Source organism: Molothrus aeneus, chromosome 8, assembly GCF_037042795.1.
Source record: "Molothrus aeneus isolate 106 chromosome 8, BPBGC_Maene_1.0, whole genome shotgun sequence".
NCBI lineage: Eukaryota > Metazoa > Chordata > Aves > Passeriformes > Icteridae > Molothrus > Molothrus aeneus.
The window spans coordinates 31504384-31530633 of record NC_089653.1 but is presented as its reverse complement, the minus strand read 5'-3'; the positions used below and the strand labels follow the sequence as shown (position 1 = coordinate 31530633).

General features: G+C 41.8%; 2 protein-coding genes across 5 annotated transcripts in view; both read left to right on the top strand.

Moving 5' to 3' along the window:
* Positions 1–373: 373 nt before the first annotated feature.
* Positions 374–10370, top strand: NSMCE4A (NSE4 homolog A, SMC5-SMC6 complex component). Its single transcript, XM_066554749.1, has 11 exons — positions 374–958; positions 2096–2176; positions 2715–2845; positions 3840–3988; positions 4301–4400; positions 5674–5764; positions 6240–6334; positions 7110–7158; positions 7821–7912; positions 9684–9775; positions 10276–10370. The coding sequence occupies exons 1-10, from the start codon at positions 754–756 to the stop codon at positions 9765–9767; spliced, it is 1077 nt and encodes a 358-aa protein (XP_066410846.1). The 5' UTR covers positions 374–753; the 3' UTR covers positions 9768–9775; positions 10276–10370.
* A 924-nt stretch (positions 10371–11294) lies between these two features.
* ATE1 (arginyltransferase 1) overlaps positions 11295–26250 on the top strand; it is a 69199-nt gene continuing 54243 nt past the window's right edge. The window contains exons 1-7 of one of the 4 annotated variants that reach the window (XM_066554793.1): positions 11295–11378; positions 12541–12604; positions 12959–13021; positions 13498–13601; positions 14346–14618; positions 17119–17348; positions 20050–20178. In XM_066554793.1, the coding sequence (XP_066410890.1) occupies positions 12543–12604; positions 12959–13021; positions 13498–13601; positions 14346–14618; positions 17119–17348; positions 20050–20178 (861 nt within the window). In that variant the 5' untranslated portion in view covers positions 11295–11378; positions 12541–12542. Of the gene's footprint in view, positions 11379–11528; positions 11673–12540; positions 12605–12958; positions 13022–13497; positions 13602–14345; positions 14619–17118; positions 17349–19021; positions 19151–20049; positions 20179–26250 lie in introns of those variants that run through there. The other 3 variants (XM_066554792.1, XM_066554791.1, XM_066554790.1) reach the window with 3 other exon arrangements.

Here is a 26250-nt window from a genome sequence, read left to right as displayed (position 1 = left end):
CAACCCTGATAATTCCACGATTCTAACTAGATGGTCCTTAAAGTCCCTTCCGACCCAAACCATTCTACGGCCCAGTAATTTATTTCATCTGCCAGAGCACAGATCCCTGCTCAGGGACGAGCGCAAGCGTTTCCACGGACTCATCCCTGTATGAGAGGCGCTGGAACAAGCGCAGCGCTCCTTTCCCTGTCGCTTCCCCTCGCTCCCCTCAGAAGTTGCTTCCTTTCCCTCTCTCTTCCCCTCGCTCCCCTCAGAGTTGGCTGTCCCCGCCTGCTCCTCACGGCCCGCGGCTCTCCGCGCCCGTAGCGCCCTCCCGAGGCGGCGGCGGAGCCGCGCCCGCAGCGGAGCGGCCTCTGCGGCCCCGCCCGCGCCCGGCTTCATGCACCGCCAGCCGCCGCTCACAGCGCCCGGCCCCGGGCAGCGCCCGGAACTCCGGGGAAGGAAGTAGATTGCAAAGGAGCGCTGAGGGATCGGTAACCGCCCCTGCGGCCAGGCAGAAAGGCCCAACCCTGTTTGCTGGGGAAGAGGCCGCGCAGAACCGGGGCGGCAAACAGCGCCAAGATGGAAGATCGCGATCTGAGCGGAGCGGCTCAGCGATCACCGGCGGCGCCCGCAGACCCTTCCACCAAGACCCTCTGAGGCGAACTGCGCAGGCTCGACTCGGTACGTGCATCCCGGGAAGCACGGCAGGCACGCGGGCCGGCGTCATCCCGGTGGCATCCCGCGGTTCCCGGTGACAGCTCCGCGGCCGCCATGTCGCACACCGGCAGCAGCGGCGACTCCTCGCCGGACTCGCGCCGCCGCCGCTCGCGCCGGCCACACGCGCAGGAGGAGGACACGGCCGAGGCGGAGGCGGCGGGCGAGAGGCTCCGGCAGCTCAACATCGGCGAGGGCGACGACAGGGAGCACAACAGGATGATCCGCAGCCAGTATCGGGAGCTCATCTCCACCGTGCAGCGTAAGGAGGCGGCGGGGGCAGCGCCGGGGCGGTCCGGGCTGGCGGCCGGGGGGGCTTCCGTGGCTGGCGGCCGCTCCCGCGCGTGTGGGGAAACGCCTGGGCGAGGGAGCGTTCCTGGCAACTCCGGTCCCTCGGGCTAACGATGCTCTGGGTTTGGACTTAGATCGAAATTTGACTCCCAAGGAAGCAGGGAATCGCAAATCATGGATTGGCTGGAAGGGACCTTACGGGTATTCTCGTTCCAGCCGTAGCAACGACATCTTCCACTGCCCCAGAGGCTGCTCCAAGCCCTGTCCAACCTGGCCTTGGGCACTTCCAAGGATGCAAGGGCAGCCACAGCTGCCCTGGGCACCCTGTGGATACACTTCCTGTATCTAAAGGTTCTCCAGTGTGAGGCCATTCCCCCGGTCCTGTGCCAAGTCCCTCTCCTGCATCCCCTGGGATAGGTTACGAGGGATTCAGCTGCACTAACACACATGCGGTGCCTGCGCTGGTGCAGGAGAACTTTAGAGGTGCGGTGAAATCCCTTAACTTCACTTTTGTGATGTCTGAGCTTTAGTTTGAAACTGTAGGTATCATTATGTGCCTGGACCAGAAAGTTATTCCTGGGACTCCCAAAAAATGCTATGTAGTTTTTAGCATTTCTCCAGACAGGTGTGTGAGTCCTTCTCCTATGTGCATTTGAGTGAGCTGTGCTGTTTTCCTTACAAAAATGTGGCCATGGTTGTGTCAGTAGCGCTGCCAAGTTCAGGCAACACGTGGGATTAGTTGTTTAGTAAATTCCTGATAAATTTGTTCAGTTGTTTTACAGGAGGCTACAGTGCAGTTTATGGGTGATCAGCCTGTTTATAGAAGTGACCTTTATGCATACAGTTTTAGGGACTGGTTAGCTTCTTTCTTGGAAATTCCACTAATTTCCCCAAGTCAAGCCTGTTTTGCCAGTGAGGTAACTGTTGAGTGATCTCTCCCTTATCTAGACCCATGAGCTTTTTGTTCTCTTTTCTCTCCTTGGCCCAATTAAGGAGTGAGGAAGCTTTGGTGGGCACCTGGCCTCCAGTCAGCATCAAACAAGCGCAGTGTTTCTCAGTGCTTCTATGTTTAAGTAATTCAGGGTTTCCTTTGTGTCTTTTCCCACAGAAAATCGAGAATCCATGCTAAATTCAAAAAGCAACAGGCTGACAGAAGCTTTGGAAGAAGCCAATAGACTTTTTGATGGAGGTAAAACAAATTCTGTGGTCTTTCATTGATGTGTTTGGCCAAGTGTGAGGCAATGATGCCTTACAAACAAAAGAGGGCAAGAGTGAGGTCCAAGTACTCAATCAGAATTTTTATATAAGTTAAAATAGATATGTTAAGTTGAAGATTGGTTGAGTAAGTTGATGTGAGAAAATAAATGTCATTATAGTTTATTTGCTCTTAGAAATAACTCCTTGCTTTATTTTGATTCGCTGGAACAGTGTATATGAGTAATGCACATAAAAGATAGCAGTGTAGAGGGGTTCATTTCACTTGGAATGGTGGAAAACATGTCAGTGAAAAATGGATTTGTTGTTCAAGATCATCTGTTACTTTTCCATGGTTTGTCATTCTTTCCCTTTTTTAAATATAAATATTGTTATGAGGATTATGTGTATTAGAGGTCATTGCAATAAAAGGATTTCCAAAGCACTAAAGCCCAGATAGTCCCTGTGCTGAATCTGATAATTCTATTTGTGACAATTTCATATTAATCACCATAAAATCCTTTCTGTAACAGTTTGCCGGGCACGAGAAGCTGCACTGGATGCCCAGTTCCTTGTCATAGCATCCAATATAGGAAAGGAGAAGGCCAATGAGTTACACTCAGAGATGTCAGCATTTGATTCAACAGCATTTGCAGAAGACTTGGTAAGTTCCAGGCTCTGAATTGGCCAACATTTCTGCTGGAGGTTTGTCCTGTACCATAAAGCCTCAGATTGTCGGGCAGTACTTGGCAGTTCTGGTGGAATTTAATGCTCTTCCTATCAATTTTTTTGATAAACTCTCTGGTGACTGTTGTTAATTGTCTTAAACTACCTATTAAGCACTTGCAATAGGGGAAAATCTGACTTTAAATGCAAACACCGCCCCCATTATTGCACTGCTGCTGCTTTATCGTGGTTCTGTCAGTTTGTGCTCTTAAAGTCTTCTGCTGTTTTTTCAGTCATTCTTCTGTAGTTTCTCAGTAACTAAGTAGTTTCTTTATCATGTCCACTGGTTTCTATGTTTTTGGATAGAGTTCTTGAGGCCCTGTGTCACTGACATGAAATGGGACTTTGGGAGACTTGAATGCTGTCAGACTGTTTGTCTCTTTGTACTGAGGGGAAGAGTTGGATTAGAACAGCTTTTAACCAGGCTGTTGGCTTCTTTGCTCATTGAAAATGCTTCCTTATGTTACAGCAGATCAACAAGGAATCATGAGTGCTTGCTTAAGTCTATAAAAAACATAAAGTTCAATTAAAAATTTTTCCTGGGTTAGTGTGCAGTGGTGGATGCAGGGATAGGCCAGATAAGGTCTGTGATATTTGAGGGGCTGGGCTTCCTGCAAGTGTGTGGTGTTCAAAAACTGTGAGACATCTGAGCTCTGAAATGCAATATGAGTAATGTTCTGCTACTTCACACATCACTGAAAATGTGTTGGAATCTAAGCAGTTTTGTTTACCTATGGCTTTCATTGGTTGCTGAGCACAAGGGTGAATTTGAGTGTTTATCTGTTTTCATGGTATCCTCAGGAAAGTCACAGTTCCTAGGCAGTGGTATTAAATGCTAATTTATCAGGCAAACACCACCATTGTATCACCATGAATGTACCTACTGCTGTACCTCTAAGTAATTTCTTATTGCAGCGTTTTTTCTCTTGCAGCTGACCTTCATGGGTATAAATCGCACAGAAGTGGAAGAAACTGATGACTCTGAGGATGTTCCAGATGATTTTTTACCCAGTCATGCCTGGCAGAAAATGGGGGAAGAAGCACCCAAGTACTTCAGGAGAGCACCTACTTTTCACTACATGTAAGTTTCTTCAAGGAAATAGTGTGTACTGCAGCTCAAGGTAATGGCCTTGGCTGATTCTTGTCTTTGGTGCCCTGGCTTGAATTGAGTTAAACTGAAGTCACAGCAGAGTGTTGACAAGGCATGAGGCTGTCAACATACTGGAACAACTTTTGGGGCTGGTTCTTTGCAGAAATCTCTAAATGTGATGAAGCTTTAGGTATCAGTCATCACTTTGCCCTTTCTTGAGGAGATCCACTGCTTGGTATAAAGATTCCCAAGCATACAGTGTAAACCAGACTTGCATGTGTGTGTTCTTTGTGTTTTGGTTAGGATGGGATCTTTCAAGTCTGAGCCTCCTGTACAAAAGCAGCGGATTGAGAGGCAGAAGAAAGCTAGCAGAGGGAAAGCAGAACGGGCAATGCCTGCTCAGGTTTGTTAAGTGTTATCTTTATTAACCATTTGTTTGGCATAGTTATTAAAAATTACTTTTAAATCTTTGTTTGTTTGTTTTGGGTTTTGCAATTATAAACTGCGTAGTATTTGTGACATCCCACCCTTAAGGGGAGGGGAGCATCCAAGTTCCTCAGTGCTGTGCTGTGCTCTGCTTATCTCCAGGAGCCAGAACAAGGACGTTTGTCCCAGAAAAGTGCTGCCTTACCTTCCTATGGCTCCTTCTCCAGCTATACCCTGTTGTTTCTCACAGTGTGTGATTACCAGCACTCCTTGGTGGTTATTGCTAACAATCCTTCGTTGGCTCCACAGCCATCCAGCTGGAGTTGGAGACACACACACCAGCCCCTTTCCTTCTGAGCTTCTACTAAAGGATTCACACTCCATTATTAGGCTTCCTGATTTGTTTTGTGTGGACTGCAGTATTTCACTGAGTGGAAGGAAGTAAGATTTACAGACCAATTTCATGTTCAGAAGTAGGGTTTACAAACTGATTTTCAAGTTATAAGCTTACTTGTTCTATTGCCTGTTGCTTTGAAGGAAAGAAAAAAGAAACTTCTTTACATTAGTGTGGTGCCCATTTTTCTTTAAAAAGTGTCTAACAGGATGTGGCATTTGCACTAAAATGTGGTTAATAGCAGCAAGCTAATTAGCTCACATAACCACTTCTTTGTGTTTTCTGTTTTCTTATTCTTTGTGTCATTCACTAGCAGAAAAGCAAAAGTCTGGGAATATTGAAAGAGGCTTACATCTGAAACTGCAAATATAATCCATGTTGTTACAGGGAAGCCTCAGCTGTGATAATGTGATAAAGATATAGAGGCAAATGGCTGATTGCTGCCTTTTAAAAGGCAGCCTGCTCAATCCAAATAGTGATAGAAAGGATTTGTTACAGTTTGTACTGGGAAGAAGAGGAGCTGGAGGGTTTGTGGGTTGCTCTAAATGCTCATCTTCATTAAACTCACAGACTGTAGCACTGTGTAACCCAGCTCCTCAGAGCTATTGAAAAGTAAGTGTACACCTGTACACAGGCTCAAACCATGCAAGCCATGGCCTTTCAGATTGACATTGTAAGATGGGAATTAAACCTAAAGCTCTTCAAAGTTATCTCATGTTTGCATAAGTGTGTTTGTTATGTTTGCATGTAGGGAGAAAAATTCAGCTTTTATGTTACACGTTCAAAAGAAGCCCTTTGCATATTCTGGTAATTCAACAACAGTTATTTGAGGTGAATCTCTGTTTCTTTTTCCCAGTTAAAAGAAATGGAGCAGTCTCATCAAGAAGCTACAGAAAAAGAAGTAGAGAGGATCTTGAGAATATTGCAAACTCATTTTGAAAATGATCGTAAGTATGATTAAATTAAGCATTCACTAGGGAAAATGAATATTCTCTGTCTCCTACAATGTGGAGTGGTAAAACTACAGAGACAAAAGGAGATGAAGTCTGCAAGTAGATATCTTTGGTGAAGCACATACACCAACTATGTATTTTTTTATGAACACTAATCAGCTCTTGTTTGACTGCAAAGTAAATGTAAATCCTCTCCCCTGATTAAATTCTGCCACTTTTAGATGGCAGTTAAATAGTCAAATGTATGGGTTTGTGTGGGGGAAATGATGGAAGAAGATAATCTACTATACAATATACTCTGTAGAACATCTGTTACTGCAGGCAGCTGGGAATTCTGGATTATAACTAAATTGCAAAACATCCCTTTAGCTTTTGAAAGGTGCACTGGCTCTCTTAAGTTTGTATTTACATCTGTCCGCTCTGTGTATACCACCTGTTTGTTTGAACAAAGGTATTTTTGCATCCCCAGCTAATACACCCATCTCCTTCTTTGATTTTGTGATTGATCCGAACTCGTTTGCACGCACGGTGGAAAATGTGTTTCATGTGTCCTTCCTTAGCAGGGTAAGGCATGACATCTTTTTAAAACATCCCTTTAGATACTAGAATTTCCTAGAAGTACTGACCTGTGTTTTTTCCTGGCTTTGATATTGAAGAATTAGGATTTAAATAGGAGGAATACGAATTTATTTTCTGCAAGCAGTCTGTGATATTTTGGTAATCGAATTAAAAAGGAAACAGAGTTGACTGACTTTATTTTTTTGCACTGCAGTCAATTTACCAACAAAACAGCAGTGATATTTTTGCAGTCAATATGTTTATCAAAAAAGATTCTGGCTCACATTTTCTGCACATGTAGAAAAATTCTCACAGAGTATGGAAGAGTGACTGAGGCTGTAGAAAACTATATTAGTGCAAGGTTTTATATTCTTTTTGAATCCATGGATTTACACTTCAAAACTGTGCTTACTTTGTCTAATAAATTAATTATAGAAAAGACAAAAACTGCCAAGGATATTTTGACTAATTCAGGTTTTGTATTCAATAGAAATGTTATTATAAAGGGTTAGCTCAAGTATATTTAGAGAATAACAACAATTTTAATAAAGCATAACTTTTATAATCCAGCAGTTACACACTGTTGCTATATGGGCTGCCTTCTTTATGCATAAGTGCTGTGTTAAACTAGTTTTTTCTTATGTGGTATGCCAGTGAAGATTCTTTATCAGTATATGTACCTGTTCATGATTATGTAATAAGTAAAAATATGAAATTTCTGTGCATTATCCTAACTGGAAAACTCTTAAGTTATGAAACTTTAAATCCCACTGTTGTTTAGGATGGTCTTGCAAAAATAAAGCTGGATGAAGATGAATTGCCAATAATAGGTAAAATACAGCTTTAAAATACTCTAATTGTAACAACATTACATGTTACATGTTCACAAAGTTTTAGGTATATTTTTAACTGGGGATATGCAGTGAATGTAATTGAAGGCATGAAGAGATTTATGAGCAGCTGAAAGGATTGAATCTTTTCAAATATTAATATATGAAAAAGACCATACAAATGAATTCTATTAATAGAAATCAAAGGTTATTACCTTTCAAGATATATTTTTGCTAATAAGTAAATGAACATTATTGCACTTGGCCAAATAAAGATATCTTTGGGTGTAAGAACTCTCTTGTCTCAGAGTTGCTGCAGCTTCAGAACAGTTGGAAGGGAAATTCTTCATTCAAGGTTGAATGAAGAATTCATTCTCCATTCTTCAGACAAGATTGGCTTTCATTCCCACAGGATATCAGTGGGGTTAAGGCTTTGGTGGGATATTGTAAGGAATGAAATATTTAGGTCCTTCTGAAAAAAGTTAGTTCCTAAGTTTTTAAGACTGAGACTAAGGAAGTATCTCAAGCAGTACATGGTACAGGCTCCTGATAGAGACTAACTGGGTGGAATGTGTAGGATTGACCTGATTTTTGTGAAGCTTTTGTGGGGAAACTGTTATACTTTACAAGTATAAATCCTGAAAGTGCTGTGTTTTGATCAGAGCCTATAAAACCCAGCGAGGGAGGGGAGGAGGACAGCAGAGCTGCAGCACGCAACCAGGTGGTCATAAGTCTGGACCAGAAAGAATGGAAGGTACCATGGAGAGCACTTCATACTTTGGATCTGTTCTTTTTTATTTAAGCCTCTGAGAGCTGTGCTGGGGAGGGCAGGTGTTCTGTGTACAGAAACACTGTACACAGTGTTGACCTTATGGATGCCAGAACAGTCACAGATCTAAGGGATATTTGTAGCTGCAAGAAAACGGAGAATTTGGGCTGTCATTCCATCTTTGATTCCTGAAGCCTGGTCAGTTTAAGTGCTTTGAAGCTGTGCACTGGCTTCACTGTTTTATACAAGGCCTGGGTAAATATGGAATCTGTTTCTTCCCTGATGTACAATACTTGTCTCTGGAGGCAGAGTTATCCATGCAATTTCCTCACTGTTTGTAATAAATCTTAGACAAAAAGTAGTTTTGAGCACACATACTCCTCCTTTGTCCCTCACTCAGAATGTGAAGGAGAAATGTAGTAATTTGAAATAGTGCTTTAGCATCTGTTGTAGTGTGTTTTTATATTTTGTAATACTTTGAAGTAGTTTTGTTTTGTATTCCCATATTTTTCCCAAATGGTTTATCCCAAACTGTGTCCCCCTCCCTTTACCTGTGTTATCCCTCTCTGGGATGAGATCATCCTCTAACCCCCACCCTGGCTCTCTGTCAATCACTCAGCATCCCATCCCTCCATCCAGAAGTTTCTGTCCAGGTCATTGAGTGATTAGCCAGAGGCCAGGGGTCAGCCCCCCAAGCCTTGCCCCACACGCTGTACTAAATGTCCATCCCCCAGTACCCATCCCTTAGGGTCATTCATTGGTTGCTAAAATGTTACCTGCTTTGGGTTTCCACCTCCCTTTAAATGTAACCTTGGCACATCTCCCTGGGGCTCTGGGCAGGAGGCCCCCTGAGGTGCAGGAGCTCCTTCGGGACTCCTAGAATAAAACCTTGGATTAACCCCTGCTAAGAGTCGGCCCTTTATCTTCTACCGATGTCTCTGGTGTCTCTTGTGCTGCAAAGGCGCCCAGCCCAGGTGCCCTCAGCACCCTCGGGGCACACACAGAGAGTGTCTCCCTGCCAGCCCAGGTGCCTCAGTACCCTTGGGGCACACACAGAGAGTGTCTCCCCCCAGCCCAGGTGCCTCAGTACCCTCGGGGCACACACAGAGAGTGTCTCCCTGCCAGCCCAGGTGCCCTCAGTACCTCGGGGCACAGAGAGTGTCTCCCCTCTGTCAGCCCAGGTGCCTCAGTACCCTCAGGGCACAGAGAGTGTCTCCCTGCCAGCCCAGGTGCCTCAGTACCCTCGGGGCACACACAGAGAGTGTCTCCCTGCCAGCCCAGGTGCCCTCAGTACCCTCGGGGCACACACAGAGAGTGTCTCCCTCCAGCCCAGGTGCCCTCAGTACCCTCGGGGCACACACAGAGAGTGTCTCCCTGCCAGCCCAGGTGCCCTCAGTACCCTCGGGGCACACACAGAGAGTGTCCCCCTGCCAGCCCAGGTGCCCTCAGTACCCTCGGGGCACACACAGAGAGTGTCTCCTGCCAGCCCAGGTGCCCTCAGCACCCTCGGGGCACACACAGAGAGTGTCTCCTGCCAGCCCAGGTGCCCTCAGTACCCTCGGGGCACACACAGAGAGTGTCTCCCTGCTGTGTCGGGGCTGCCCCCCGGTGTCTGCCCACTCGGGACTGGCCCAGGGTTCCTGAGAGGCTCCCAGAGGGACAGAGACAAGTATCAGAAACTTTATTACTCTCGGTGGTAATTAAATTGAAATAATTCATCATTGCTGACTGACACACTGCTGTCTTCTTTAACCAGGAGATCATAGAAACATTTCAGATAAGAGAAGCTATGATTACCCCTCTTTATCAGAGCACTGAAGAAGAAATGGAAACAGAGTAACTACTCAAGTAAGTTCTTTTAGCAAAACTCAGAGAGGCCCTTATGCACGTGGGAGAACTTCAGGGAATGTGTGTGTGACTTACAAATGCAAAAGAACTGTAGGCAGGGTGACTGTAACACCTGGAATTGCTGTGTTGTTGCCCTATTCATGAAACAAAATGTAATCTAGCCTTGTATGCAATGATTAACTGGGAAAAAAACCCTTTATTTTTGAGTTTGATGGTCAGTTAAGTGATGAGTTAATTTTTGGAACTTTGTACTCAGGATGCAGTGTTGGAAAGAATCATAGCTTAGTTTTTCTGTTTGGGTTCTTAACTTACTGACAGCTGATGTTGTTAATAAAGTAGTGTGAAGAAGGACTTAGAGGGAACCAGGCTGTCTTCCCTTCTGCTTCCATAAAATTCTTCCAGTGATTGGACTGAAGTCCTGTCACAGTTGTTTGGTCAATTCCAGATCCTAACGCATGTTGTCTTACTGCCTTCTCTTTTTTGTTTTTCTTTCCCCTTAGGTGCCTTAAAGAAAATACATCAGGACATTTGCTCAAACAATTGTTTTATATGTATATGTTGTAAAATTAAATATATTTTTTCTGGAACATCTCAATGCTTTATACAAGCTGCTTTGTTTCGAACCATGGAATGGGTTGGGTCAGAAGGGACCTTAAATCCCATTTAGTGTCACCCCTGCCACGGCAGGGACACCTTCCACTATCCCAGGTTGCTCCAAGCCCTGTCCAACCTGGCCTTAGACACTTTGAGGGACCCAGGGGCAGTCACAGCTGCTCTGGGCAACCTGAGAAAGTTTAGACTTGTCACAGAGTTCTTTATGTATTCTGGCTCAGTTTGCTACTTCATATGAAGTTTACTGTCACTCATGAAAAAGGTAAAAAGGAAACACTGTCCCTTCTTTCCTCTCTTGTCCCACCCCAGCAGCAGCAAGTGGAATTCACATGGTTAAACATCCCTGCTGGGATAATCTTGTTATCCTGTATGATTTTGGGTGCTGCAGGAGAATTGATACAGCCCTGCTGTTCTTGCTACTCTGGAAATAAAGGCTTGAGTTTGGAAATTCAGTCTCAATTACAAATTCCTTTATTCCAAACTCCTGTATTTGTTTGGTACTTTGGGCATTGAGCAGGCCGGCTCTATAGAGCCAGAACATTATTTTATTAAAAGTACTTGTATGAGAGTCTTGTTCCGTTCTCAGAAAACGCTCTGTGGAAGAGCTCAGGATCTCTCCCACCCTTTTATCCTGCTGTAGCAGCTGAGGGAGGTACACAGGGATCCATGCCCACGGAAGGGCTGTTGGAGCGCGTTTGTGGGGCCAGAAGCTGCTCAGGCCGTGAGGGTGAGGGGGGACACGGCCGAGGAGCGCCAGAGCCGCAGCGATCTCCGCTCTCCGATCCGGCAGCGATCTTCGCTCTCTGATCCGCCCGCGGAGGAGGCCGGGCCGGGCCGGGCCGGGCCGGGCGCAGCGGCAGCGGCCGGGTAGGGGCGCTGCGGAGCTGCGGGGCCGCCGGCGCCATGCCCGCCGCCGTGGTGGAGTACAAGGGATGGAAGGAGGGCTACGGCTGCGGCTACTGCGGCGCGGCGCGGGGCAAGGTGTCCGCGGGTGAGCGGGGCCGGGGGTTGGTGGCGTGGCCCAGCCGGGGCTCGGGGCTCCTCCGGCCCCGCCGCTCTGCCCGCGCGAATCATGGCGGCGGCGCCGCTTCCTGTGCGCGCCGCCCGCGCGCCGCCCGCAGCAAAGATGGCGGCGGGCGCCGCTTCCGGGCGGCCCGGGGCTCTGACCTGAGGCGGGCGGGGATGGCGGCGGGCGGCGGCTCCCCGAGCATCGTCGAGTTCTTCGGCGGGGAGGATGGCTACCGCTGCGGCTACTGCAGGAGCGACACCGGCAACATCTCGCACGGTGCGGGCGGGGCGGGCTGGGAGCGGGGCCGCCCCGGGCTGGCCGAGAAGCGGCGGCTGCGGGCGCGGGGCCGGGGAGGGCGGCCGGGACAGGCAGCTGCCCCCGGCCGCCCAGCCGGAGCTCGGAACGGCTCATACCGCCCGGTGCTCCCCAATGAGTGTGACAGAACTGAGCAGCGATTCTGTGCTGTTTTCCTTGTGTATTTCTGGGGAGTGAGAGGTGCACAGGGGAACTTAGCGCTGGTGCGGTCAGAGAAATAGGGTTAATTGCATCCCGGGATTTGTGTTGGGCTTAGGGTTTTTACATTTAATGTGGTTATTGAAATCAGTAATTACCATATTTAAGAATATGTCAGATCCCTATGCATAAGTGGCCATTAGCTACTCAGATTTGCAGTAACCGCAGAATCACAGGATGGTTTGGGTTGGGAGGGACCTTAAATCCCACCCAGTGCCACCCCTGCCATGGCAGGGACACCTTCCACTGTCCCAGGCTGCTCCAAGCCCTGTCCAGCCTGGCCTTGGGCACTGCCAGGGATCCAGGGGCAGCCACAGCTGCTCTGGGCACCTGTGCCAGGGCGTTTCCGCCCTCACAGCCAGGAATTTCTTCGTATTATCTCGTCTAACCCTGCCCTCTGGCAGTGAGAAGCCATTCCCTGTGTCCTGTCCCTCTATCCCTTGTCCCAGTCCCTCTCTGGAGCCCCTTCAGACCCTGGAAGGGCTCTGAGCTCTCCCTGGAGCCTTCTCCTCTCCAGGTGAGCTCTCCCAGCCTGTCCCAGAGCAGAGGGGCTCCAGGCAGTTCTGCAGAGTTTGTTGTATTTTACAGCCAAACCACGGTCAGTCAAGTGTGCTGCTGTTGTTTATTTCAGGTATGTGGGCACATTCGATGACAGTTCAAGATTACCAGGATCTCATAGACAGAGGATGGCGAAGGTACGTTGAAAAAGAAAACACAAAGCCATGTTGTCAGTTGATATAACAGTTAGAATCTCCATTTAAATTTAGAATCCACATTTAAATTTAGATCTATAAATACACTTATATATCCATGAGTAATTGAACTATTTGTCCAGTGCTCTGTTTTACCTATTGTAACATGACTTTCAAACAGGGAAATATTCAGTGATTTTAGAAGGATAATACAGTCAGCAAAGAACTGAAGAACTCTTTGATAATTCATCATGAAAAGTTTTGGTGTGATTTTTATTAAAAAACATCTTCATTTATTTTGTAGTATAAGCAACAACAACAACAAAAAAATCAATGCATATTTGTTACTCTTTTCAGAAGTGGAAAATATGTCTACAAACCTATCATGAATCAAACATGTTGTCCTCAATACACAATAAGGTAAGAAACTCAAAGTACACTTTTGTAAGGGATTTGACCACTTCAAATATGTTCCACCATTTGTGTTTGCTTCTTGAAATACATCATACTTTAGAAGTTGACCTACTATTAACGATACTTTGAACAGTAAATATCAGCTCTTGGGTTTGTGCATAGGGACATCAGCAGCTCTGGGATATTTTCCTGTAGAGAAATAACCTTGTCTGTAACCCACAAACACTGCTTTAGCAGCCCACTTGTATTTTAGTAATTCTAGAGATGAGCATAAAAACATGCTGTAAGGACTGATAGTGTTCAGTAGAAGACAATGTAATTTCATTATCTCAAAAGTGTTGATAAAACATTTGACCACTCAATATAGGGAAACTTAAGAAATAAATAGAGATTACAATGTAATTTTTGTAAGTGGTTCCTTAACCTTTTTTTTTTCCTGAAACAGTCTTTCACAAAAGAAATGTCTTTTTGGTCTTTTTTAGGTGCCGGGCTTTGCATTTTCAGGCTTCCAAGTCCCACAAGAAGGTTCTGAAGAAAATGTTGAAATTTATTTCCAAAGGAGATGTCTCGAAAGTAGCGAGCGAAGGTAAGAAACACTGAGTGTTTGAAAACCGATACTGATGTGTGGAAGGAGGATTTAAATACCTGCTTGAGTGGTCAGATGGCAAATGGGCTCTGAATTCTGTGTGTAGACCCCTGGTTGGGCTGTGTCTTGAGCACTTCAGTAACCCAGGAGCCAAATTGTTCAGGTGGCTTGGGTTATTGAAGAAAATATTTCCTTACGTTTTCCATAGACCAGATTATTTTTCCTGGGCATGCCCAGGAAAATGAGCTTTCTTGCTTTCTAGCTGGGTGCTGTAGAGAGTTAGATGCTGTTTTTACTTCTATCATGAAACTGATAATCTGGAGATGACTAACTAGAGCAGCTGGTGACACAGAAAAGGAAGAGCATAGAGGGTTTTTCCAGTCACTCTCCATTTATCCAGCACCAAACTCAGCAATTCTTCATGTTGGTGAAACTTACATTGGTTCTGAATCATTATAATCTGCCTCTTTTGTATGTGTGGGATGATAGGTTTGTTTGTTGTTATTCGTTTAAAATATTTGACTGTCCAGTTCTAATGGAGAAGATAAAACTGTTCTCATAAATGAATTGATGTTCATAGTTTGGGATCATAAAGGAAACTCTGTGTTCAGACTGTTGCAATACTGTGGGAAAACACTTGTAAAATTGGAAACTAGTTAATTTAGCATTAATTTTAGTTGTGGAAAGTGTGAACTGTGGTTGTACAGAGAGAAATTCACTCATGCAGGTTTTGATTCTTGACAGAAGAGCCAATGGATTCCCATATAGAGGATGTGGCCACGTGTGATTTTCTGTACAAAAGCGAGTCTCAGGTCAGTCAGTCTGACCTGACTCCCTTGGCTGTGGATCAGGCTGAGAGGGTGGAGAATGAAGATAAGGACTCAGGAGAAACAAAAGAAGAGGGCAATGTGCAGAAGGTGGAATCGGATTCTGTTCAGATCTGTGCAGACAAAGACACCCCAGTCCCTGCAGAGCCATCACATTCAGCCAAAGCTGTTCATGCACCACCCAAGCCAGGTAATTTCTGGTAGTAATTGGAGCATGCTCTCATCATTTCACATCTTCTTGCAATCCCTTCTTTTTATCTTGCTTAGTAAATTAATAATTGTTTGGTTTTATTCCCTGTGCTCCTTCCAGTTTATGGAATTACAGCGTAAAAATTTAGAGATGCTGGATGTTATTTGTAATACTGTAATTTATATTTTGTTACATGAAAAAGTTATATTTATCTTCTTTTCCTCACCTTCAGTAAGACTGAATCTCTAAGACCTGAAACTAAAGATGGGAGATTCAGATTAGAAGCTTTTTATGATGAGGTTGGGGTTGCCCAGAGCATCTGGGGCTGCCCCATCCCTGAAGTGTCCAAGGCCAGGCTGGATGGGGTTTGGGGCAGCCTGGGACAGTGGAAAGTGTCCTTTTAAAAGTCTCTTCCAGCCCAAACCATTCTGTGATTCTGCCTCCTCTTGGGACATGGGTGGTTTCTGGCAGGAAGATGGTGAAGGGTGGGTGGATTATTGCCAGAATAATTTATTTGAGGTAGAATTGCTGATAGACACTTTGTGGCCCAGAGGCTACAGGTAAGGCAGCCTTGTCTTACAGATCTTGTTTCCCATTTTGTGTAGCCTGTCCTGGCAAATAAAGGGAATTTCCATCATTGTGGTTTACTGGTACATGGTAGGGAAAATCCTACTGGAAACCTGCAGCTTTAGAGTTTCTGCCTGTGTTGGGACATCCTAATAATTCCTGGTTTCACTCACCTGTTGCATGTTGTGCCAGTATTTAGGGGAAGGAAGTACTTTTGTCTCTTTCTATTACATTGCTGATTTCAAGTGAAAAAATGTTTTTTTCCTTAATAACCACTCATGCCTATTGGATCTGATTTTCACCAGCTTTATAAGCAATTTTTGCATCTAAATAAAAGGAAAGTTTTTAGAAGTGCTTGATCAGAGAATCAGTAGTGCTGCATAGAAATATTACAGAATTTTTAAAACTGTATTTTATATTTTGATCTTATACAAGTCTTTACAACCCTTATATAGTTTATTGTTTATATGACTTTCATTGTGCAAATTTTCAAAGCTCTCTTGTTTTAAATAATAAATTAAAAACTTTGGCCTATGTAAACTTAGTATTGGAAAGAAATGAAGTGGCTGTTGACAGCAGATGGCAGACTTGGGTAAAGAATAGGAGTGTAAAAACCTGCCAGTGCTTTGGAAAAGGTGAGGTAAGGTCTTCAGTTAGGTTAAGAATAGCTTTGAGTCAAACTTTTAAGGACTGGAAATGCAGATAAGTAAAGTTGTAGTGTATTTCAGAAAAAAAGGTTTAATTTTACAGAGCAGAAATATTCATTATTGTGCTTCTTTCTGGTGTTTTTAAAGGAAGTGAATAATAAGTGCATCAGAAGCTTATTCAATTTTTTTTTTTAATGCTAGCTGGTGTCACAGGTCAAATTTAGTTTAAAATTTTCCAGATAGAAAAATGTTTAGTTTTTATCTTGGAAAATGTAGACTTAGTCAGTAATAAGATTGTTTAATTGCATTTTTATTCCTTTATAAACAAAACAGGTCATTGTCCTCTAGGAATAATGGTCTGTTTCTGCACAGTTTCAGATAGAAAAGAAGGTTTGCTTATATCTGTGTAGGCACAGTCACTGCTTGAAGAAGTTTTTCTTGCTAATTTACAGCTTACAGAAGATCCAAGACATGAAACAGATCCCGATACAGATGAAGTAATCATTCTTCAAATATATCATAAGAGTTTTAAATAAACTCTTCCTCTGACTTGTTTGCCTGAGGACAGGTCACACAGTGTCTGTAATTCCCTCATGTCTTTGGATCTGTGTTGCTTTACAACTCACAGTTCTCGTATTAGTAAGGAACACATGGATCGAGGTGGGAAATAGTGCATGGGTTTGACTTCTCCTTTTAGCAAATACCACTTGACAAATAGAATTCTATAAATGACTCATCTGTTAAACTGCAAAAAGTTAATTCATTGATTAAAACAGACAATCTGACGATAGTTTTAAGCAAATATGCAAATTTCTGTGGCCTTTTCCATTACATGACCATAATAGCATTGGCAGCATTTCTACATCCTGCCTATGGATTCCAGGTGAGGAAAAAAATTAATGCTTTATTTTGGGGTGTGTGTCTTTACAGGAGTCTGTGGTGTAGCTACACACACACATACACACACACACACACACACAGAGGCTTTGAATGCAGAAGAACAATTCTCAGTGATTTTGTGATTGTATTTCAAGTTTTTAAGCACAGCCTTGGCTTTGGGGTGAAATGGTCAAGGTGACTCCAGATTAGTGCTGCAGTAAGAAGCTGTGGAAGAATCACTGCATCAGTGCAGCATCAGGTGTTGGTGGTTGTAAATGTGAAAGGTCATGCTGAGTTCAGAGCCCATGCTGCAGTAAATGGTGATTTTAGCCATTTCCATCCAGTGAGGAGGTGAGAGCTGTTTGCTGTCAGGTGTGGTGTTTAACTCTCTGCCTGTGCCCTTGCAGGGAAAGGAGCTGATCTGAGCAAGCCCCCGTGTCGGAAAGCAAAGGACATCAGGAAAGAGAGAAAACTCCAGAAGCTCCTGCAGAACCAGATGGGCACAGCAGAAGGCTCTCAACTTCAAGGAGATCAAGCTTTCCTCTTGCAAAACTCTAAATCTAAAACAAACCAGCCTAAAAACATTGAAGACTTTGTGTTTGTCCCTCTACCTGAAGATGCACGACACAAATTGGAGGTAATCTCTTGTTCAGTGTTGTTGGGGTCAGATGAAGGAAAGGTCCAGTTAAGGAGTTTTTGAAAAGCTTAAGTCTGTATTTATGGCTTTATGGAGTAGTTGTGGCTTAAATCTTGAAATACATGTGGTACTGAATTATGTATATTTATATATATATATATATATATATTTATATATAGAGATATAGATATATATATAGAAATAGTTATATAGATATGTAGATATATATATATAGATATGCATCATAGGAGTGTGTATATATACATATATATATATATATGTATATGTATATATATGTATTTATATAAATTACACACTCATGGTGCAGCTGCACTCTTTTTAACCACAGGAGGGTACTCTTGTACTGCAATGTCCTAGCAGTTCAGTTACCAAAATAACTTGCAAATTAATTTCATACAGAGTGACTTGAAAATGAAAAATTTTGAATTAGCCAAGTGTTGAATGATGAGAGAAATTCACTCTCTAGGTCTGCAATATATAAATACTTAAACTACCTAAGCTAATGGAACTTGACATGCAGAAACTTCATGAAATTAATCAGATAACAAGGTAGTTGCTCTTTACACACATCATTAGTGTGTGTTGATGTCTTTGAAAGCTGTAAAAATGTGAATAAAAAAGTTTGCTTAATACACTGGTTGCCACTACATCTATGAGACAGTAACTTGGAAGACTTTTGGACTTTATAACATTTGTTAATCATAAAAAGATTTTTCCTGCTATTTTTTCCATAAGCTGGAAAGCTAACTAAATGTTTTCTTGATCATTTTCAATGATGCTGCTGGAAATGAAAATATTTGCTGACTAGAAGCCACAAAATTGATTTGTCTCCCTAACTCCTTCACATTTCCTGAGGAGCTCTTTAACAGAAGAATAATGGCTTTGTCTGAGCATCTTTTTAGAAGATTAGAAATATTAAAAAACATTTGCTCTTTGTGAAAGTACAACCATTCTGAAAATTGCATAGTTTTTGAAATGAATATGACCTTAAATATTTTTGAAAAGACATGCACTGCTGCCTCTGGAGTAGCATGCTTTTTGCTTAGGGAGCAATAATTTTTACTAAGGAGAATGTTTAATTTATAGATTACTTTTTTAAATTATTTTTGTGTGTTTAATGGTGATGGTGTGAGGACTGGTAACTCCTTGTTATGGTTAACTCATAATTGAGTATGGAAACATTGCTTCATCTTCCTTTTTCAATTTCAAAAGTACCTGGAAATCCCCTTGGGATTATTGCCATAAAAATGGGTTTTGGGTGAAGAGCAGAGAGTTGAGTCTTCCAAGCCTTTCAAGTATTTTTCAGTGTAGTGTGAGACTATGAGAGAATATTTTAAGTAGCACAGAAAATCTCTTTAAAATGTTGATCTGCATACCATTTGTTGGTATTATTTCCTGAAAATTGTGTAGTTCCTCTCTAAGCATTTTAGTTAATTTGCAGTTTGAAAACCTTCTGTGTTATTCAGTGTCAATTTAAAAACCTTCAGTAGCACAAATTGAACTGGAGAATTAAAAGATTCTTGGTTTAATTTGTGATGGCCCTTATGCAGGAGGAGGGTAAAATTTCTCTCTGTTGTGATGTTTATATTATGTATAAATGTATAGTCATTGCATGATTTTTTAATAATAAATGTGTTTAACTTCTTCTGAAGGTGAGGGTGGTGAGATCATCTCCACCAAGTTCACAGTTCAAAGCCACATTTCAGGAGTCTTACCAGGTCTATAAACGTTACCAGATGGTCATTCACAAGGACCCACCTGATAAACCAACCATAAATCAGGTCAGAAGGCCAAATTTAATTTTATGCAAAGCTTCCCCTCCATTTCACATGTCCTGTTTCTAGGAGAAACAAATGTGGATTTTATATCCATTGTATATTCAGGAGCTTGTAAAATACTGTATCCAATAAAATCAACATCCTGAAAGTGCAAACTCTTGATACCTCTTTGTGAGTGCCACACATATTTGGTTTTAGTTGCAGGCAGAAAAGTTATGGATGCTGTTGGGTAAGAAATGGAGAGGGTGAGGCTCTTGGAGATAGAGATGGGCCTTAAAAATACAAATCCCATAAGAGCTAAATCCAGCTGGACACTCAGCCTGGTAACTGTTCTCCTTGGCTTTGGTTTGAGTGTTTCCATAAAAAGGATACAATGATCAGGGCCAACATGTGAGCAAAAGTTTGTCACACACACAAATTGTTAATTTAAGGTTCACCAGAGTGAAATAATTCTCTTCAGTTTCAGTTTAAGCCTTTAAAAAGTAACCTGTGCACTCCATCTGAATTTATAATTTGTTGCTGCTTCCTGCAATGAATAGGTGGAGTGTAAAAGTGAACTCTCAGATGTGTTACATCTCTATAAGGGAAAAAATGTATCATGAGTTTGGAGAAACAGTATGAGTAGGAAGAACAAGTAATTGTTGAACCAGGGCAATCAATGAGTGATGTGCCATTAAAAATAAAACATTTTAAGAAGTCCTTGAGACTGTGCAATAAAACTAAAATTTGTTAGATATCAGTAAAAATAGGAAGCTATTTTATTATTATGTTTAAGGTAGAAAACTGACTTCAGAGGCTTTGAAGTGCATAGGAGGAGATCTTTCACTAGCCTGACCTTCAGAAGCAGATTATGTGATGACATGCACTCAAAACAGAATGCTTCTATTTCCCTTGCTCTGAAGGTGAGGTTAGTACCTGTCTCCTTTGAGGACCCCCAGTTCAAATCATCCTTCAACCAATCTGCCACTTTATTTGCCAAGTATCAGATGTCTGTACACAAGGACACACCTTCTGACTGTGGGGAGAACGAGGTACAGTTCACTGCATGCACCTTTCTGCCAACAGCTTCTTCAAATGCACACCCAGATGCTGGGAAATGCTAATCTAAATATTAAATCATTGAAATTGCCATTCCCGAGGTTTTTTTGATGGCAAAATCATCTCCTGCTTTCAAGTTCTTTCGTGTCTTTTTTATATTTCTCCCTAATTTTTTTGTGTTCTTGCTTAATTTAACAGGTGAAGGTTTAAAATTCTCAGTTTTGCTCCCATTCCATTGCTGAGCACACTGCTCACCTGGAACTCCCCTTTACAGTAGGAATAGTGCAGAAGTCTCTCACCAGCTGATCATCTGAGGCTTGATGAGAATAGGTTGCATATGGATGAACCCTGCTCCTAAAAGGCTGTTTACAGAGGATGATCCTAATCTAATACATGAAAAATAATTAAAAATACTCGTGGGGTTCTGAACAAGCAGCAGTTCTCCATTTTTCTGGCAGGTGGCACAACCTCCTCATTGGCAGAATTAATGAAAATGCTACCTCAGATCTCTCACTCTGTCTGCTGCAGATGTGCAACTTTATTATTGTGAGGATTTTCTGTTCCTGAGAGTGAACTATCTGCAGAAGTGAAACCTTGTAAACTGGGGCTGCTTTCCAGGTAGAATTGTAAAACCACATCATAATTTTTGGCTTTAGTTCAAGAGTGTAAGGAGAGCTGGGTTCTTATTTTTTTTGTGAGATGTCTGTAATGCTACTCTGGAAAGCCATAAAATCCATTTCACTTTGTTTAGTAAAATAATAGGTCTCATAACAGTAAGTAGTAGTCTCTACCCTTTTTATAATTGCTGGCCTAAGTGGGTTTAATTATAAAAATGTAAAAGTTGGAGGCATGCCAAGAGAGACTGAGCTATTTACTAGATTTGTACCCAGCATTACCTGGGCAGATTAGAGACTTGGTCCTTCTGCCATGATGGAAGCATTTCAGCCTGGAAAGATGTGTTAGGGACAGTCAGGTTTCCACCACCTGGAGGTGTAAAGGCTGTCCTGGGAATTGTTGTTGGAAGGAGATGGATTTCTGTTCACTGCTAATAGTGTAACAGATTTTTATCCTCTTTTTCCTTATTACTTGCCATAGGGGTTTCCCTGCTTTGCCTTTCTCTCCTCTCTTTGGCCTCATGTTTTGTGCAGGCTTAGATAATTCCAGGGGAAACATAAAAACCTTCTCTGAAGCATCTACTGAATGTAAAAACTTGGTCTGATGCTGGTGGGTTTGAATTTAGGTTCTTTTTCAGCCTTGGTAAATTATATTTAGTGTCCATGAGACACTAAATGGACAAGAAGGTTTTTTTATTCACAATTAGGAAGTAACACTCTCCCTTCAATCAACATTTTGTATTTGATCTCTGCAGGAAGTAAACTGAAGCATGTTTTGCACAAAAATGTGTTCTCATGTAGTTTAGAATCCTTTTTTTTAATATTGAATTTGTGTGGGAAGAGTTATCTGAGTCACTTCTAAGGTACCAAGTAGGGTAAAACTGATCCAAGTTATTGAGAGGAAGGGTAGAAAATGCTGCTTGTAAGACCTCAAAACTTTTTCTGCTTCCTCTTTTTCAGACTTTTTAATATATCCTACAGACATTATGGAACCAAGGAGTTTTTTAAGCAAAGGGAATAAAATTCTCTGCTATACACAGGACCTTTTATCAGGATAGGAAGAAGTCTGCTTTGTGCTTTAAACTGGCAAATATCCAGGATTTTTTCACTTTTAATTTGTGCAAACTACTCTGTGAGATTCTTGGGGTTTTTTCAGGGAGAGTCCTCCACACTTTTGTGTTTGGAAAGTTTCTAGTTTAGGAAGAGTTTATAGCTTTATATTTGGCTGAACACTTCATATTTAGAAACCTGCCTATATTTAAATTCAGAATCATACAAAGATTGTTATGGGACATATTAACAACTTCTTTTGGGAATATATTCTTAGGTTGTTGGCATTACAATACACTATCTGTTGCTAGGCTAGTTTAATATTAACCTTATTATATTAAAAAGCAATTCTGAAAATCAATTTAGAATTTTGGTGGTTATTTGAGAATAACACTAATGGGAAAAACTATTAAAACGTTCCCAGTATTAACAAAAGATATGTGAACAGTGAAGCTGGTTATTGCACAGTGAGTGTGGAGAAGGCCTTTCTGCCCCTCAGTAATGTAAATACAGCTTTCCATCAGGAGTTTATGTGAGGATTGTCAGGGCAGGGAATTGTGGAATTGAACTTGTTGGCACTCTCTGGTTAATGCCAGTTTGAGCCCAGTGAAAATTGGTGTTTTGGTGCCCTTCATGATGCTGAGTCTCTCTAAATTTTGCCTTTTCCTCCTTTCCTTCTGTTTCCCTGCTGAAGACTGCACAGCACCAATTGCAGTGTGTTCATTAAAATAATTGGAGATTTTGCTGGGGAGAATCCTGCAGCACATTTTGGTGATGCAGTACTGATTCCTGAGTGAGGCAGTGACTTCTGTTTGTTCTAATAAGAAGCAAGGTGGAAACATGTGAAATCAACTTTTCCCAAGTTCCAGACTTGTGATGAAACTTTGCTTTCTATGGAAGCATCACCAGAATCTTCTGTTCCTCTTCCATTGGCAAGGAGAGGACTGGCTAAGGTAAAAATATATTGTCTCTCTGCCAAATAGGTTAATATTCTAGGAACAGTTGAAAGTATTCCCTTGCTCCTGGAATTAAAACCAATTTAGCTTGCAAGAGAAAAAAAAATTCAAATTGTTTTTTATCTTGGCATGAAAGCCACAACTATTTTCTGCATAGTCTTTTAAAATATTCATTATGCCATTTTTTTTTTCTTAGTTGGTCTGGTAGAAGTTGAATTTACCCTGGAAATCCTCTCACCCCTCTCAAGAACTTTTGATCACTTACTGCAGGAATTCAGCTTCAAAACTGACCTGGTTGTGTCTGTGCTTTGGAGTGGAGTCAATTCCTGATGTTACACAAACTTGTTGGCACTGAAGAATGTTTATGTCAGCATGTTTGTATTGTATGGAATTGGTGTCATGAGGAAAAACATAGCAGGCAATTTTCATGCTGAAGGTTTCTTTATAGTACTTGCTCTTAAATATGGCTGAGGAAAAATTGATTTTTCAGTTTTCCTCTGTGGGAGCTCAAAACTTTATTAAGCTACTGTGTAAATGCATGGGCATCCACTGTTTGAGGAATATATGTATTTTTATTATAGTTGTTGGAGAAAATTAGATGAATTAGGGGGAACCTGAACAGATTGTGAAGTTAAAAGTATAAATAGCAATGAAGGAGTTCAGGTAAAATAATGGAAATTAGGAATATAGGTGTATCCCTGCCTATTGGAGAAGTTTATCTATGGCTGCTCTTGAATTAGCCAGGTTCTGAGCTGCTGATTTTTGGAAGCTATTGAAACAATCTGGATTAGTCTTTGCCCCATTCTTTGCAGTTCTTCTGACCCTTTATGAAAATGCTTGATGTGGCTCTTTATCTCAGGTTCAAAATGATCTCCCATTCCCAGGATAACAGAGCTGTCTTTTTCTTTTTTATTTTCAGTGGCTTTGTTTTGCTTTGTTGCTTTCTTGTTTGTTGGGTTGTTTTTAAAGCAGTGGAAGATGTAATTATGCTTAGTATGAGGAGCTGTGTCTGTAGCATACAAAACCCCCACAAATGTAATGAATTGCAAGGGTTTATTTGTTTGGGTTATTTCCTGGCTTAGTGGTGGTTATATTTATTTTGTGAAATGGGTCAAGCTATAAGAAAAAGAAATTGAAATCATGAAAGCTTAGAAAAACTGAGAAATGGAGACCTCTAATGAGCAGAGAGATGAGAGTAGGCTGAGCATCCTTCTATTGAAATAACCTTGGTACCCTGTGGCATCAGTGAAAGCTAAGCTGGAGCATAAATTATTGAGCTGAGCAGCATATCAAGAGTAAAATAATTATGCAAAAAAATCATGTGGGTGAGGGCTTGTCCACCTTTTTTTTCATTTCACGTAAGAAAAATAATAAATGCTATTACAGCTTTGTTGTAATAGTTCATGCACAGAGAAAGATATAAATATGGATTTGGGATCTATTTTAAAAATTGAGTAACTTTTAATAGCCTTTGGTTATACTTCTGGGAGAAAATGTGTAGATTAATATATGGAAGGATGATCTGAGAATAAGAAGAATGGACTTGTGTCTTGTATAATCCCAAGATTTGGCTCTTTGGGTGATCCAGTTCCACTGGATTTATGGAAGCTGTGTAATGGCTTGTCTGTGCTTTGCTAAGAGCAATCCTTATCTGCAAATGCTTTAACTCTTGCTCAGCACCAAAAATCCTTGTTTCTGGGTAAGAAATGCAGGGAGGATCTTGCAGAATACAAATCACCTGGAAAATGCTGTGATCCACCTCTACCCCAGCTTCAGGATGATTTATAAAATACCTGGAGATAGGTATTTCAGAACATTTAGATCATTTCAGATAGGTATTTCAGAACATTTAGATCATTTCAGATAGGTATTTCAGAACATTTTGCCACCTGAATCTCTTGTGTTTTAGATGAAGCAATGTGATAGATGAAATGATAGGTACAGGTGTGGAGCTGTGGAGATCTGGATCAAAGATTTTACATGAAACAAATACAGTCAAAACATTTTTTTGCCTTTTCATTCAGAGGAGGAAATTTTTGATTCTAATGAAATAATCAGTGGCTAATTTGGATAGAACAGAGGGTGTCTTTAGCAGTTCTTAATGAAGTGTCATCTCATCAGAGGCATCACATTTCTGACCTCAAGTCTTTTTACAGCAGTCTTTGTCTTCAGCAAACCCAGCTGAAGTGTAACTGAAACAAGCTTATGTGGCAGCTACACAAGCTAGAAAACATTTCCATAAAAGATCATAAAAATTCTACAGTAGTTTCCAGAGAGAGCAGGAGTGAACAGTTTATTGCTATTGCTCCTGAAGCAAACGTTTTATTATTTAACTTTTCACAAGGGTTTCATAATGACAAACTTGTAGAAAAACAGTATCTGTCTGTTCCCTCTGTGAAAGTAGCTGGACTCTCTCTTTGCTTTGTGCTTAGCTAAATATTTGTCTTGGGAGAAAAGAATTTCAGGACACACAAAAGATACACTGTTTGAAAAGGTGCAAAAAATTACTGAAATACGTAGAATGGGGTTTTTCTTTCACCCTCCCCCTTTATTTTTTTTTCTAAATTGCTTCCCAGGAATCCACTTGAACCAATAGAAAAAACTGAGTGAGTAGTCTGAGAAATGCCAAGGAGCACGTTTTGATCAGCTCCAAACTGGTATCAGCAGCCAGTTGCAAACTTTTAGGTCTCCCTAACCTACTTTCTTCTCTTCTATTCCAGTGAGAGAATTGCCTAAAAATCAATAGCCTTTGTGGTTATTTTTAGCCTTCTGTACATTTTTATTCAGCTCCTGGAAGCCATGGCAGAACATCTGACTGCAGTGCACTTGGATTTCACATCCTGGTAGCTCTGACTTTAGGACTTTGAGTATTTCTAGATCAGCCCAATGTCTTCTTTTTATTTGTGTGGCCCTTGTGACTGCAGTGCTGTGGATTCATGGATTCTATCATGAAATCTAAAAGCAAAAGAATTTAGGCATCCAGACAATTAAATAACTTGTCCACAGTCTAATTATTTCAGTTCAGATTCTTTTTGCATCTCAGTTTATATTCTTGATTTTGCCACTGTGTTTTCTAGGTAAATCCATATAAAATTAAATAATCTTTACTGTAATACTGATAAGCCTCCAGCATACTGAGAGGAGGTTTCTTCTGAGCCACAGTGACATTTGTCACTCCATAAAGGAATTGTAACTGAAATAAATGTACAATATTTCATTAGTCTCATCCTTGCACTGAAAACTACATTTGAGACATGCATTTAAACTTTAAATCCCTCTTTCCATTGTAAACTTTAAATCCTTCTTCCTAGTTTTGAAGGCACTTTCTTCACCTGTAGGTCTGTGGATATCTCTGAAACTCTGTTTTTGCATGTCTGTATTTTTGTAAGCAGTTGTAGTGAAGGCTAAATAGAGCCAGCTCTGGGATAAGTCTTTGATTCCTCTG